General features: G+C 55.4%; 2 protein-coding genes across 7 annotated transcripts; both read right to left on the reverse strand.

Annotated features, from left to right (window-relative positions):
* Positions 1 to 62: 62 nt before the first annotated feature.
* Elmo3 (engulfment and cell motility 3) lies at positions 63 to 6745 on the reverse strand. 4 transcript variants are annotated; one of them, XM_005403678.2, is made up of 20 exons: positions 6411 to 6742; positions 6222 to 6262; positions 6055 to 6127; positions 5814 to 5864; positions 5466 to 5635; positions 5273 to 5372; positions 5017 to 5168; positions 4854 to 4932; positions 4702 to 4752; positions 4503 to 4625; positions 4179 to 4310; positions 3970 to 4071; positions 3760 to 3868; positions 3515 to 3651; positions 3258 to 3421; positions 3051 to 3163; positions 2855 to 2959; positions 2685 to 2767; positions 2522 to 2608; positions 2095 to 2434 (listed from the first exon to the last, which is right to left on the reverse strand). In XM_005403678.2, the coding sequence occupies exons 1-20, from the start codon at positions 6486 to 6488 to the stop codon at positions 2222 to 2224; spliced, it is 2163 nt and encodes a 720-aa protein (XP_005403735.1). In that variant the 5' UTR covers positions 6489 to 6742; the 3' UTR covers positions 2095 to 2221. The 4 variants fall into 4 exon arrangements, with proteins under 4 accessions (XP_005403736.1, XP_005403735.1, XP_013359358.1 ...); XM_005403679.2 differs by lacking the exons at positions 2095 to 2434; positions 2522 to 2608 and adding an exon at positions 63 to 512 and having other exon boundaries at positions 6411 to 6745; XM_013503904.1 differs by having other exon boundaries at positions 5736 to 5864; positions 6222 to 6504.
* A 140-nt stretch (positions 6746 to 6885) lies between these two features.
* Positions 6886 to 13316, reverse strand: E2f4 (E2F transcription factor 4, p107/p130-binding). Of its 3 annotated transcripts, XM_013503914.1 has the most exons (11): positions 13120 to 13315; positions 12916 to 12994; positions 12594 to 12699; positions 12287 to 12448; positions 11928 to 11971; positions 11078 to 11139; positions 10558 to 10855; positions 9874 to 10089; positions 8099 to 8146; positions 7874 to 7918; positions 6886 to 7770 (listed from the first exon to the last, which is right to left on the reverse strand). In XM_013503914.1, exons 1-11 carry the CDS (start codon positions 13252 to 13254, stop codon positions 7655 to 7657), a joined length of 1311 nt encoding a protein of 436 aa, XP_013359368.1. In that variant the 5' UTR covers positions 13255 to 13315; the 3' UTR covers positions 6886 to 7654. The 3 variants fall into 3 exon arrangements, with proteins under 3 accessions (XP_013359368.1, XP_013359369.1, XP_005403734.1); XM_013503915.1 differs by lacking the exon at positions 8099 to 8146 and having other exon boundaries at positions 13120 to 13316; XM_005403677.2 differs by lacking the exon at positions 12916 to 12994 and having other exon boundaries at positions 12594 to 12703.
* Positions 13317 to 13577: the final 261 nt, after the last annotated feature.

Genomic DNA, 13577 nt, shown 5'->3' on the forward strand with positions numbered 1-13577 from the left:
TCTTCAGACCCCTCCCCTCCCCACCTCAGCTGACCCAAAGCCCCACAAGTGCCCCATGCTGTCTCAGGGCTGGTCCACACTGGCCTAACTCAACCAGGTCCTAGCGTCTTCCCCACACAGTAGGAGGCTGAGGCCTTTCCCTGCACAACACCCTGACATGCAAAGACGCTGTCTCAAGCCAGACCCCAGGAAGAACTGATTAATACCTGATTCAGTGAGGATGTCTTGAAAGGGACAGAGGGCATGGGGGAAGCAATAGGACAGCATCTGGGTAGAGGGGTCATTTAGAGGTCATCTAGCCCAACCTGCTAAAGTGCCAGTGACTTCTCAAGAGCAGCTCTGAGAAAGTCTGTCCAGCTAGCTTTCCATGTATTTCCACACACTGTCCCATCTATCTGCCCATCAGCTCTAGGAGCAGCTAGCCGGTACTCTCTGGGTACCTGTAGTCAGGCACTGTGCTTCATGTGGGGATTTAGGGATGCCAGAGCTCTCTTGGGTTCCGTTCAGGCCATCTGGGGAGGCAAATAAGCCAACAGGCAGTCACTCCAATGTGCAGGATGTACAGTGTTCGAATAACAAGTACCTGGGGCCAGGGCCCCAATGAACTTGACCTAGAGGGTCAGGAAGGGAATCAAGGCAGTGAAGAATGGGCATAAAGGAAGGAAGGGGAGCAATCCAGGCAGAAAGAACTATGGTGGTGTACCTGGGCAGCTAGAGCTGGCACTGGAGGGGTGTAAGGAAGATGCCAGCTTGGGCCAAGCACTAAAACCCTTGCAGGGCATAGGCTCTCAGTTGGAAGGGCTAAGTCACAAAATGTTTTCAACCTATCCAGTTTAACATAGTGCTCAATCATGGCAACCTGGACCATTAACCCACGGACATAGGAAGACATTGAAGAATATAGTGTGTGTGTGTGTGTGTGTGTGTGTGTGTGTGTGTGTGTGTGTGTGTGTGTGTAATCATATCCAGTTTGAGAAAGCAATTGGAGTAGCCAGTCAGTATTGACATGATGGGAGGAACAAGCCTAAAGATGATGGTGGCATGGGTGAAGGATAAGAGACATTGAGGAGGAATTGACAGTATTGGGAGACTTAACAGGATTTGGGATCCCCGCCCCTGATTTCTACCTTGAACTCAACAGCAGACTGTTCTAAGTGTGGTGGGAACTCCCGGAACCTGGATGCCTGAGGATCGGAAATGTAGCTGAGGGATGAGGGGCAAGTGTTACCCCAGCATATTCTTTAAAACAGGTGCCATTTCATCATGTTTCAAGGTAAAAGATTGATGGTTAATGCTGTTAAACCATATTTTCAGAGGAACTGGGAAGTAGTAAGTGGCATGGAGAAGGAAGTCAGGGTGAGGGCAACTTTCAACTTCCCAGGTAAGTCCTCTGCGCTGGTGTAGTCTTCTTTGCCTCTGGGACCTGAGGTCTGTGGTCACAGACTGACCTCTAGCTGAGCCAAACATTCCTGCCACTTCTGTCTTCTGGGGTCTGGCTATCTGTGGCTCCCATGTCATCCACACTGTTGGGTTAGGTTTTAATCAGAATGCATGGCTTCCTGCATTCCCACTTGTCAGCATCACCAGACTGGGGAGGCCCTTGGGAATCTAAAGCTTGCCCTTAAGCAGAAAGCAGGCCCAGATTCACATCTCTCCCTTTGTGCCTTTCTCCAGAAGTCACCAAGCCCCATAGAGGACACAGGACATTGCCAAGCAGGGTTAAGAACTAAAGTCAGACTGTCATGTACCTTTTGAAAGCATGGCTTCCAGACTATGGGGGCTAACCAGGAAGGCATTGATTTGGGCGTTGTCTCCTACCTTGCTACTTCTCCCTGATAATGGTGCCTGCAGACCATAGTCCATCTCTCTCTGTAGGCCCAGTGCTGAAGGAGACTAGGACTCATCTTGGAGAAGGGCAACAGTCCCAGCCTGGCACCACTTCCCTCAGAACACCAGTGTCCCAAAGTAGCTGCCAAGTTTGTGATCCCACTGATGTCTTATTTCATTCACTAGCTAAGTTTGAAGACAGGGATGCCTGTCGCTGTCTGTCACAGGATTGGCCCACAAGGTTCAGAGCTGGCTTGACACAGTACCTAAAGAGCCAAGCAGACTTTATTTCTGCTGCAACTTTGCTGTTTAGGGTGCCTGTACTTCTCTATCTTCCACCTTTTGCAGCTGCTATAGCAGCAGCAGCAGCTGTAGGCTTTGGCCAGCCTCACAGTCAAGGTTCAGCAATGGTGCAATCATAGCAGAAATTGAAGTTGGTGGGGGGCGGGGGCACAGGTGGTGGCTGGTCAGGGATGGGCACATTCTCCAGCTCCAACAGCTGCAGCTTGGTCTCCATGGTCAGCAGCTGCTCTAGGTCCAGCCGGGTCTGCTCGCTGCCCATGGGGCTACCCAGCAGGGCACTCAACCCATCTGTCCATAGGTAGAACTGGAGACAGATGGGGTCAGGTCATGAGGGCCTGCCCGTCTGTGCCCCCTGTCCATCAGCCCAACTCAGCCTGGCCCTGACACTCACATCCCGTTTGGAGGGGGCAATGAAGTTGAGGTATGCCATTTCCTCACCACGGTCATAGCTGATGGAGAAAGCCAAGTCACAGAGGTCCTAGGGAAGCAGGCAGCAGAGATACTTAGCAGGGAATGGGGCAGGAAGGAAGGAGCCCCTGCTCCGCTGCACTCACCTTGTTCTGCTTCCCAGAGCCCTTCTCCCGGACATGGGGGCAGTCCTTGCCTGTCAGGAGTGCCCTGATGTCAGCCACAGGGACTGCAGGAAGAAGACTAGGCTGACACTGGGACCCTAGGCAACCCCAGGGCGTGGGATATTGGGGGAGAGTGGTCCTGCCATTCTTACGTTGCTCAGGCAGGCTCTCTGGGGTGGGTGTGCCAGTGCCTTCCTCTACATCACCATACTGAAGCACCTTGTAGTTGGGGGACAGGCAGCAGAACCACAGCTTATCTACGTGGGAAATAGGGAAGAGGGTAGGAGTGATGAGAAAGGCCCTGACCTCACCCCAGCCACACCCACCCCTCCTTGCCCACTCAGAGACCCTGGCGTCTCCTGCTGCTGATCTTGTGGAAAAGCGTCCCTTCACAGAGGCGGAGCAAACGCTGTTGGCGAATTAGGCTCAGGAGCTCTGGCTTCAGTTTCTCCCGAAGCTCCCTGGATGGGAGGTTGGGAGTTACTAACCAGGAATGGCCTACAGGGCACCTGGGAAGGTGTAAGCTAGGACTGTGGACCTATCCCAGCAACTCACAGTATGGGAGGAGCCAGTGTGCCCTCCTGGTGCAGCCGCTCCGTCTGCCGCAGCCGCAGCACCTCCCCATAGGTGAGTGCGTTCACCTTGGTCCGGAAGAGCTCCAGGGAGGTGGGCTTCAGGGCCAGTGTTCGGGTCAGTTGCTCCCGTACCACCTGCATGACCTGGGGCCACCTCAAGCTCAGCACAGGGTCTAAGCTCTGGGCCCCTTCCCAGAACAGCCCTCTGCCCTGGCTCTCAGTTCCTGTCCCACCCACCTTGTCAAAATCCTCCTGTGTGGCCCGCATCTCCTTCCAGGTCTTATTCAGCAGCTGGATGGCCACGCAGAAGAGCTCATGGAAGCTCTGGTCTTGGCCGAAGAACATGGGTGAGAAGTCCTGGGCTGTCTCAGAGCCTGGAGCGGGGGGGCAGGAGGGGCTCAGGGAGAAAGTGTGTACAGCCCCTGGCCCTCTCTGCCCTTCCGTCCCCTGTCCCTGGCCACACTGTGCCCAACCCCACTCACAAGGCTCCCCAATGTGGAGCAGCTCGCACAGGAGCAAAGTCAGCTGGATGCTGCTCCGGGCAAAGGGGCACTCATGTTTGTCTTCCCGGCTGCTGTTCTCCAACACAAACTAGGATGGCAGGAGTAGAGAATGGGGCAGTCTCAGCTAAGCCCATGGGGAACCTGCCAAGGGAGGGTGCTGCCATCCCTGCCTCCCAACCTGTCACTGACCCGGCTGTATGCACTGGGCGCTTGTCTGGAGAAGTAGAGCATGTTGTCGAGGGCCAGCAAGCCGGGGGGCACACGCTCCAGGTCCTGTGCTGGGTTGCTGTTCTGGGGGTGGGGGTGTGGGAGCACAGGCAGCTCAGGAAGGGCTGCAGCTCCTGGAAAAACCACAGCCTGAGGGAGGTTGGGTGGGGACTTGGGTAGGGGTCACTCACAGAGAAGCCCAGTTTGCGGAACTCTCGGGCACAGAGGGAACGGCGACGGTCAGCACTTAGCCCAGTGCCCAAGGACTCGCCCTCTGGCTCAAAGGCAGCCTGGCGCAGGGCCTGGAGCTGGTCTCGCTGTTCCTGGTGTCATTGTTTTTTTGGGGGAGGGTGTCAGGATATATATTTTGGATGGGGGTGGAGCTCAGTGCTACAACACTGGCCTACCATGTGTTAAGCCCTGAGTTCAATCCCTGGTACCTCACACATGAAAAGATCACACATTCAAAGCCAAGTCCAAGCCACCCTCCACCTGTGTCCCTGCCAAAGACATACCTGGCTGTAGGGGTCAACTGGTGTCCGCATGCGTGGCTCTAAAAGCCCCAGTGTGAGGGCCTGCAGCACATACAGATGATGGGCCATCTCATCACCCAGTGGCGCTGCACTATGAATGATGTTCTGGAAGACAGGCAGACTGTGGGCTCGATGGGAGGAGAGCCGTGGGGAGGGGTCTCCCTGGAATGGCCCTTCCTACCTTGTAGATGAATTGACGAAAGTTCCTTTGCCATAGGTAGTCTAGCATGTGCTGAAGTGGATGGGAAGGAGACTTAGGTGATTTGGCTCCAGAGTGGAGCAGAATGTCCATCAGGTGCCATCTTCCCATCCAGGCACTGGGTGGGCACTCACCTTACGTTCAGCATGGCTGGCCCCCTGCAACAAGGCTGTCAACAATGCCATCACCTTGGTTTGCAGCTGCTGGTTCATCCTATGGAAGGAGGTGTGCAGCGATCAACTGAACATCTAGGGCCCAGCCCTGCTCCCCCATGTGTACCCCACCCCAGAGCCTTACACCTGCAGATGCACCAGCAGTCTGTCCAGTGGCACTTCACTCTTGACCAGCTGGCCTAGGGCAGGGCTGCTCAAAGTCACACTCTCGAGCAGCCGGAGGGCCAGGGGCTGCACAGAGGCATCCATCAGGTTCATGTTCACATAGCCCACCACCTGTAAGAGCAGTAGGGGGTTGTCCTCACCTTGCCAGCATGGACAGTCAGATCCTGGGACTGCCCTACTGCCCCCTCCTATTGCCCTTAGAAAATCCCACCCACCTTCCTGACAAAGGGAATGCTGAGGGTCTCCCAGGATACCACGCCGTGCTCCATGAGCTCCAGGAAGGACCTCAGCCCAAGGGCCAGCACCTCCCCTAGACTGGGGTGTGGGGGAGACATCTGGGGCTGAGCAGGACCAGACCAAGGTCCCAAGCCCCATCGTCCCCCCAGCCCACCACAGCCCTGTGCTCACTCGTCCCCATCCTCAATGATTGTGCCTAGTCTCTGAAGCCCATCACGGCTGATGACCTCCTGGGCAAAAGTCATGTCTGAGGCCAACAGGACGAGGTGCCTCAGGGCTTCCCGGCGGCCTTCGCGACTTGCACTCTGCAGGCCACCCAACAGCCTCTCAGCTTCAAGGTCCTGGCCAGGGTGGGAACAGGGCTGAAATGAGGAGGTTGGACAGAAAGGGGGCAGGTGTCCGCTAGGTGGCGCCCTGCTGGCTGGGGCCAGGCCTCCAGACCTGCGGCAGAGACTCAAGATAGAAAGATGCACAGCGGAGGGGTAGTCAGGAGAAAGGTGGGGCCAAGAGGGACATTACTGGGGCGGTGCTGAGGCACAGGATGCTGCCATTCTTGATCTCCCCGCGGTTCTGGAGAAAGAGCAAAAAGGGGAGCCAAGTCAAAGAGCGCTCTGAGGAATGGTCAGCTGCATTATCATGAGGGTTTCGCGGGTCAGAAAATGAAAGTTCATATTCGGATAAGAGAAGGATGAGTCTTTGGAATGAGGGGCAGGTGTGGTGAGGATTATAGGTGGGTATGTGGGGCGGGGACGGGACTCACATTCTCGGTAATGTATCTCCTGCGCCCGTCAGCAAACTGCAGGGCATAGCGCTGCGAGTGAGTCAGGCTCCACCTGCGGGGCGCGGAGCTCAGGAAGGCTGGCAGGGGCACCTGGGGGCCCACCCCTCCCCCAGCCCAGCCCAGCCAGCCCAGCCCTCCACACTCACGCGTCGCACACTTCCTTCAACACAGCGGCCAGGGGCTTTGCCTGCAAATGGAGCTGTCACGCACGGGGCGGGAGTGGAGACAGTTTGGAGGGGGGACCTAAGGGAGGGGTAGAGTTGGCTACCCCGTGGGGAAAGGGAACGACCTAGAGGTGGGCAGCAGGGCACATGGGGGCGGACAGGCCTGGTGACCTGGTCCAGCTGGATGAGCTGCGGTATGGCGTCACGCATCTGGACGGCAATCTTCACCACGTTCCGCGGGGGCGCCATGCTCCAGACGGCCGTGAGTGCCTGCGCTTTCCACGAGCCGCACCACCTCCAGCCCGGGGAGCACCTACTCTGGGGCCCCTACAGACGAAGGCGTCCCTGTCTGCGACCTGGTTCTGGTGCCTCGCAGTTACTGCCCAGAAATTTCCTACTTGCGTCCAGGAGCTGCGGCCTTCCCAAGGGAGCCAGGGCTAGTTCCGGGTTGGAATCCCGGGAGCTGGAGGGTAGGACGGCGCTTGCCCCGCCCGCCCCGCCAGAAGCCCCGCCCCGTGCCAAGGTGCAGCAGGTGGGGGCAGGGAGGGCAGGTTGCCTCACCTCCCATTCTAGCAAGGTGACCCACCCAGTCCTGCCACCAATCCAGCACTGTCCCTGGAGAGGCCCCAAAGAACCAGATCAGAGATAGCCTTAGGCATGGTCTTTATTCAATCGGATACTGTACAAATATTACAATTTCCTTTTGCTGCAAAAAGTATAAAAATAATCTTTATATAGGAATTCATTCATTACTGTAAATCTTTCTAAATCTTTGTAAATGGCTCTAAATGTGAGTAAATGAATAAATGGAAATTAGAGGGTATCAAGAGGTTGGGCCAAGCCTCAGGGACCCACCTACCCAGATTCCTAGACCTCATTTCCATCTTGTTAACACCCCCGCCCCTAGGCCACCTGTAGGTTTCCAGGATTCAGAGATCAGCAGAAAGGGGGGTGGAGAGGGGGCACATGAAAGGTCCAGGGGAAGCTGTAGGGTGAGCAAGTAGGAAAGGAAGCTAGCTAGGGTGGTATCTGGCAAGTGCCCAGCTCTACCCCATGCTTCTCTCCTGGGTGGGGACAGCAGGAACAGGGCAACTGGCTAGACAAGCTGCCCTATGCGGGCGCTGGCTGGTTTGTGCCACTGTGTGGCAGCTGGCTGGGGCTGGGGAAGGTTCCAGAAAAGGAGAGGCAAACACTTTGGCTCCACGGTGGAAAGGACTGAGCCCCTTTTCCCACCCTGCTAGCACAGTGCCAGTGCCAGGGCAGGAGTAGGAGGTGTGGCCAGAACTGTACAGAGCGGGAAGGCTGGGGAAGCCAGGAGTCTGTGGCTCTCAATTATGCAGAGGTCGGGTGGTGGGCATCCCCGGGCAGCCCCAGCTCAGTCTGGGTCCTGACCACACAAGGCATGTCCTTATCAGTCAGAGGTTGAGAACAGGCACGTCAAAGAGATCACAGACACCTTCACTCTCATCCAGGTTGTAGATGTAATCGTGGTCTCCAGGGGGAGGAGAAAGGCGGAGGAGGGGGGCAAACACTGTAGAGAGCACTAGACTGAGGGCCTGGGCCAAGAACCCATCCAGCAGCCACCCAAGCCCCTGGCCACAGCCAAATTCCCCCCAACCTTCCTAGACACCCACCTTCTGAGGACATCAGCTCCTCCAGCAGCTCTGAGCTCATGCACTCTGAGAACAGAAACAACTAAGTTATACACGGGCTCCAACCACAGTCCATGAAGGGGTTCCCCTTTACCCTTTGCCCTGGGTACCAAGCACAAAAAGGTCCTCAGAAGGGCAAAAATAACAACCATAGCACTCAATGAGCCATGTCCCTTACCCCTGGCCCCGTGGTGGTATATGGCCTACCTCGTGTAGGGTCAAAGATTTCTGACAGCTCTTTGGGGAGTTCAAGAACTGAAAGACAAGAAAGCTGTGCTCAAGGCAGAGGTTCAGCCTGGTCCCAAAAGAGCCCTCACCTGCCTCGGAACCTATACCACTCATCCCTGGGGCTCCACATAGCTGAGGAAATATAGGCCCTGTCTGGAGCCAAGCTGTGGGTTATTGGTCTCCTTTGCTAGACCTGACTGATTCAGTGCTGAGCCCAGGGTACCAAAGATCCATCACAGGTGACGGGTACAGCCTCTCTATGTCAGAGGCACTGCAGAAGGTCAACAGACTCCTAACCCTCACTGGGCTCTGTGTGTGTCCTGTGTGATGGAAGATGCCCCATCTGCTCTCACTTTTGCTAAGCACCTGCCATGTGCCTGGCTGAGACCATATCTTGGACCAAGTAACTTGGCAGAGATGGAGGTACACACTTTGGCAGGGGATACTGCTACAGGGTGAAGATCCCACAAGTCTTTGACCATGAGAACACATTTGGGAAGAAGAAAATGAAACTGAAGAGGATCCTGACTGGCATCATTTGCCAAACTTAGGAGCTCAGATTTTTTTACCAGCTGACCTTAGGGAGCCATTGAAGGTGTGTGTGCATGTGTGCATGTGTAGGTGTGCTAGGGATTAAACTCAGAGCCTCACACATGCAGAGTATACACTGTACCACTGAACTATATTCCAGCCATGAAAGCACTTTTTTTTTTTTGAGGGGGGCAGTACTCGGGATTGAACCAAGAGCCTTCACACAGAGCTACATTTCCAGCCCTTGAACAAATTTTTTTGAGACAGGGTCTCACTAAATTGCCCAAGCTGGGCTCAAACTTTTAATCTTCCTGCCTCAGCCTCCACAGTGCTGAGATTACAGGTATACACTACCACACCTGGCCCTGAAGGCACTTGCCACAGTCAGGGTTACCTTTCAGAAAGATTATTCTATCAGTAAGAGTAAAGGGAAGGGAGCTGACATGTCTAGAATCTAGATGGCCAGTAGTCATTCTGAGTGCTGAGGATACAAGACAGTAAGAGACATCTCAGACAACTCTTTGGGCCAATGTGGATAGGTGGCAAGAGAGAGAACTGGGGTAACATCCAGGTGTCAAGCCTGGGTGGGTGACTAGGACCAATGGAAGTGTGCCCACAGAAATGGAAAAGCAAATTTTAGAATGAAATAGGTTCACTGAGGACATGCAGGAACAAGGTATTCACTGGAGATGCAGAAAATAGCAGTAGAGATAGAGAGAGGTATGGAGCTCAGGCAACAGATCCAGACAGTGGAGATTTGACTCTCCAGAGCTGGGGCTCTTCCCAGGTGCCAAATGGGACAAAGCCCTACAAAGAGCCAATGGTTAAGCAAGCATCAGGGAGAGATGGAAAAGAAGCAAGTGAGGTAAGAGAGAAAACTGCCTCATTCAACTCAAAAAAGGAAAGAGTATCAGCAGGGAGCAAAAGAGGAACCTGCTGGATTTGGCACCTCATCAAGAATAGCACTGCAACAGAACTGGGGCAGGGTCCTACCAGCTTCAATCCGAGGGTGAGTAGACCATCAAGATGGATAGAATTAGGAATTACTCTTTCAAGGAATCCAGACACAGATGACATGGAACATAGGAGGGGCAGGGAGTTCCACATTGACCCTGGCTGGTAGAGCTCTGGTATCAGACAGAAGCTGACAGAGGAGGTTGTGTCTGACCTAGGACTGGGCTGAGGTTACTCTTCTTGCTGCTCCCTGCAGGGCAGTTACTCACCACCTGTGGGGTCCACTTTGATGGGCTCAAAGGAGGTAGACGGGTTGGGTTCAGATGAACTGCTAGTGCTGCTGCTGCTGCTGCTGCTGCTGCTACTGCTGCTGCTGTCCAGCAGGGCAGAAGACTGCAGTGGCCGGGTGTCTAGCACGGCCGGGCCCAGTGGGAGCGAACGGAGCTCACCACCATCCTTGCTCCCAGTTCCAGGGTCACCACTCACTGCAACCACATCCCCAAACCCAGTTACATGGGGGCAGAAACTGGGTCACTGAAACTGGCTAGGCTAGAACTCTCGGCCAGGATGACCACAGTACGTCTGGTTCCCAGATCAAGGAATCAGGCATTGCTAGTCAGCCCAGAAAAGGAAAACTAGAAATGAGTCAATGAAGGGAACAAGGCCTGTAGAGGGAAGGTTCACGGACAACAATGGTCTAAGAGGGGCTATCAGGATATATGAGTCTCGACAGATCTGGAAGAATCTGCCACCACTAGATGCCCCTTTACAAACTCACAGCTTCCCTGTTTAAAGGGCTCATTCACTAGCACAGTAGGGAGACGAGGGGGGCAGGGATCAGGGCAAAGCAATCTCTGACAGTCTTTTCCAATCCTGATTGTGGTGCTCTACAACACTACTGCCTCTGGGCCCCCAGAAGATAAGCCCATGACCAGCTGCCCACCGTGCCTTACCTGTGACCTCAGCTGCTGGGCCAGTCACCCCCGGGACTTCAGTGCTTCCAGGAACAGGAGTAGAGGTGGTCAGCTGGGGACTGCTTGGACGTGAGGCTTCCTGAGGCTGGGCTAAGGCAGGCTTGGGCAGAGGTGGAGGGGTAGAAACAGCGGATGAGCTCTGGAGCAGATCCTCAGGAGGTGGCACAGGAACAGCCACAGGTGGTGAACTCCATGCCTCCTTGTTCACCAGCAGTACCTCAATGGGGCCACTGATACTCTTCAGATGAATCTGGTATTTCTTCTGTCCATTGAGGCCCTGGAGGTAGGGGACGGGGGAAAGTAGAACTGCAAACAGGCATGGCTCTTGCTTTATTCTAGGTCAGGGCCAGTGTCCTCTCCCACTCAGGCTGTTCATCCTCATAGATAACCCCAAGCCACAGGCCTCTCCCTACCTGCCCCACCCGGGTCTTATCAGGCTCCACAGCCAGAACCAGCCCTCACAACCAGCTGACATCGCCTGGCTAGGCTGAGCACCCACCTCTGGGATGGGCACCTCCAGGCTGGTGCCTGACGGGGCCCGAATGGCCAGGAGAGTGTCTCCTAAAACAAAAAAGACAACGGGGTCAGGGCCACAGGCTCAATCTGAGCTCAGAATGAAGATGCTTGCTCCCAGGAACAAGATAGGACTATAGTCTCTAAAGGACTCGACAGTGGGCATCTGTCATCCCCACAGCAGCTGGGGCAGAGCTAAAACTCCTCTAGCAGCCCTGTCTCAATGACCAGGAAATCTGGGTTCAAATACATTTGTGGAGTGAGAGATGGCTGGCCATGAACACCTTACTCCTAAACTGATGATGCTGATCCCTAGAAACAGGTATTCTGGCCAAGGCCAATGGCCCCTTCCCAGAATAAGTCTAGGGGATACAAGATGGAATGGGGAAGGATAAGCTTCTATACCCACAATGCAACTGAACTAATACCAGGTTGAAAGCGTGAGCTGCTGCCCTCTGCATATAGCATGAGAAAATGTGTGCACACGAGAGTGTTCTCTTTCTTTCTTTCCTTTGTGCTTCTGTCGTGCCCAAACAACCAAATCCAAAATACAATGCTGGAGGGACAAATCCAAGGACCCATCCCAGGATGTTTGCACCCTCTCAGTGTAGTTGACCTCCAACCAAGTGACACCTAAACTAAGGACTTACCCTGCCTCATACCTCTTTGGACAGGCCCCAGGAATCCTCTTAAGAGGTGGAACTCTCCTTGGCCACAGAGCTCAATGCAAAGACCTGTGGCTCACCCCCACAGAGCTCAATGCAAAGACCTGTGGCTCACCCCTGGGTTCCCAACCCAGGCCCACCCCCATCTCCTCCTACCCAGGCTCTGCTCACCAGCAAAGCATCTGCAGATGTCCTCATGAGTCACGTAGGCCAAGGTGTGGGGGGTTAAGGAGAATGACCAATGCCCTGCATGTAGTGTCAGATGGTAGACCATGGAGGAGACCCAACTCTTTAACACAAGTCTGACACACAAGCTCTCTCAGAGAGCCTGGATTACACACGAGGAGGGGTCACAGGCGAAGACTGGAAAGGGAAGGTTTTTGAAGAGGGAGCCTGGAGCTGGAACCTAGACAGGGGATGCAGGATCATATTCCCAAGAGGCACAGGGCTCAGGGCACCACAGAACAAACCCACCTGGATCAGAGGGCCCTTTTCCCACTCCCCCAGACCAGGGACCACCAGGAGGATATCAGCTGTTCTGCACGTCCTCTGTGACATTCCGGATGCTCTGCTGCACCCACACCTTGTGCTGGTCAAGTTCTTGCTCTCGCTGCTGCAGGTCTTCGATCTCTGCCTTGAGCTCAATCAGCTTGTCAGCAATCTCCCGGGTATTGCAGCCAGGCCCCACACCCCTGAGCCGAGGGAGTGAGGCTGAGAGGGACTGCTGAAAATTCCAGGTCCTGTGGCCCCTGCTGTCTCCTGCACCCTCCGCCCAACGCCCCCAGCCCCTCTGGCAGTATGAGATCCTACTGTCCTTCCACAGAGAGTCCCACTCACTTCCACTGGATGCTGTTCTTGGATTTTTTCTCGATCAGCCCAATACCTTCCAACACGTTGGTAATGTCGTAGATCCGCCGTTTCTGGCGCACAGCTAGGGTGTCAGCTGCCTGGCAGACAAAACAGAGTGGTGCATTTTCAGCCCCACTCTAGGGTGTATCCCGGTTACCTTGGGGTGGTCTGGGAAGAGGGTTCCCTGGGTTCCCAACCCCCAGCGCCTCTACGGCAGTACAGCAGCTCTGGACCGCAGGGCGGAAAGAGACCTGGTTGTTGTGACACTTTTTTCCCCATGCCAGCCAGGAAGGGCCACGAGGGCCAGCACCTGCAACCCCGAGCGTAGCACGTAGTTGACGCTCAATGGCTTCGGCTGAATGAATGAAAAAGTCCCCGGGGCCTCTTTCCTGTGAGAGAGCAAATGGGTGGCGGGCGTCCCTAGAAGGACTCAGCGGGGCCGCTCCAGGGGTTCTCGCTACCGGCCAAGGCCTGGCCCACCATGCCCCCCTCCGTCCCTTAGCCCAGGCCGCACCAGTTTGAGGTCGAGCACGCCGTCCTTGGCCTCCTGTAGAAGCGACACGAACTTAGTGGTGAGAAGCCCCAGGCTCTTCTCGTGCCGGCTTGGGGTACCCGGGGGCGGCGGGGCCTGCGGCCCGGCCTCCGCCATCGCGCCCGCCCGCCGCCTCCCCTGAGCCAGGCCAGGCCAGGCCGGCGCCGCTGCCACTTCCGCTTCCGTTCCCGGCCACCAAGCCGACGGAACCTTCTTCGCCGCTTCTGCTTCCGCCCTGCACCGGCTCAGGGAACGTGGCGCAATTCCTATCTGTACGCAGGAACGTAAAACTCCTGGGGCCGTCAGCAAATATCTAACCGCAGAAGACGACGAAAAGGCCGGGCGTGGTGGCGCATCCCTATAATCCCAGCACTGGGAGGCTGAGGAAGGCGCATCAGAGACTAGATAAATTGGGGAAGGCTGTGCAAGCAGTCAGTGAG

This window comes from Chinchilla lanigera, unplaced genomic scaffold, assembly GCF_000276665.1.
Source record: "Chinchilla lanigera isolate Chin_1 unplaced genomic scaffold, ChiLan1.0 scaffold00083, whole genome shotgun sequence".
Classification (NCBI taxonomy): domain Eukaryota; kingdom Metazoa; phylum Chordata; class Mammalia; order Rodentia; family Chinchillidae; genus Chinchilla; species Chinchilla lanigera.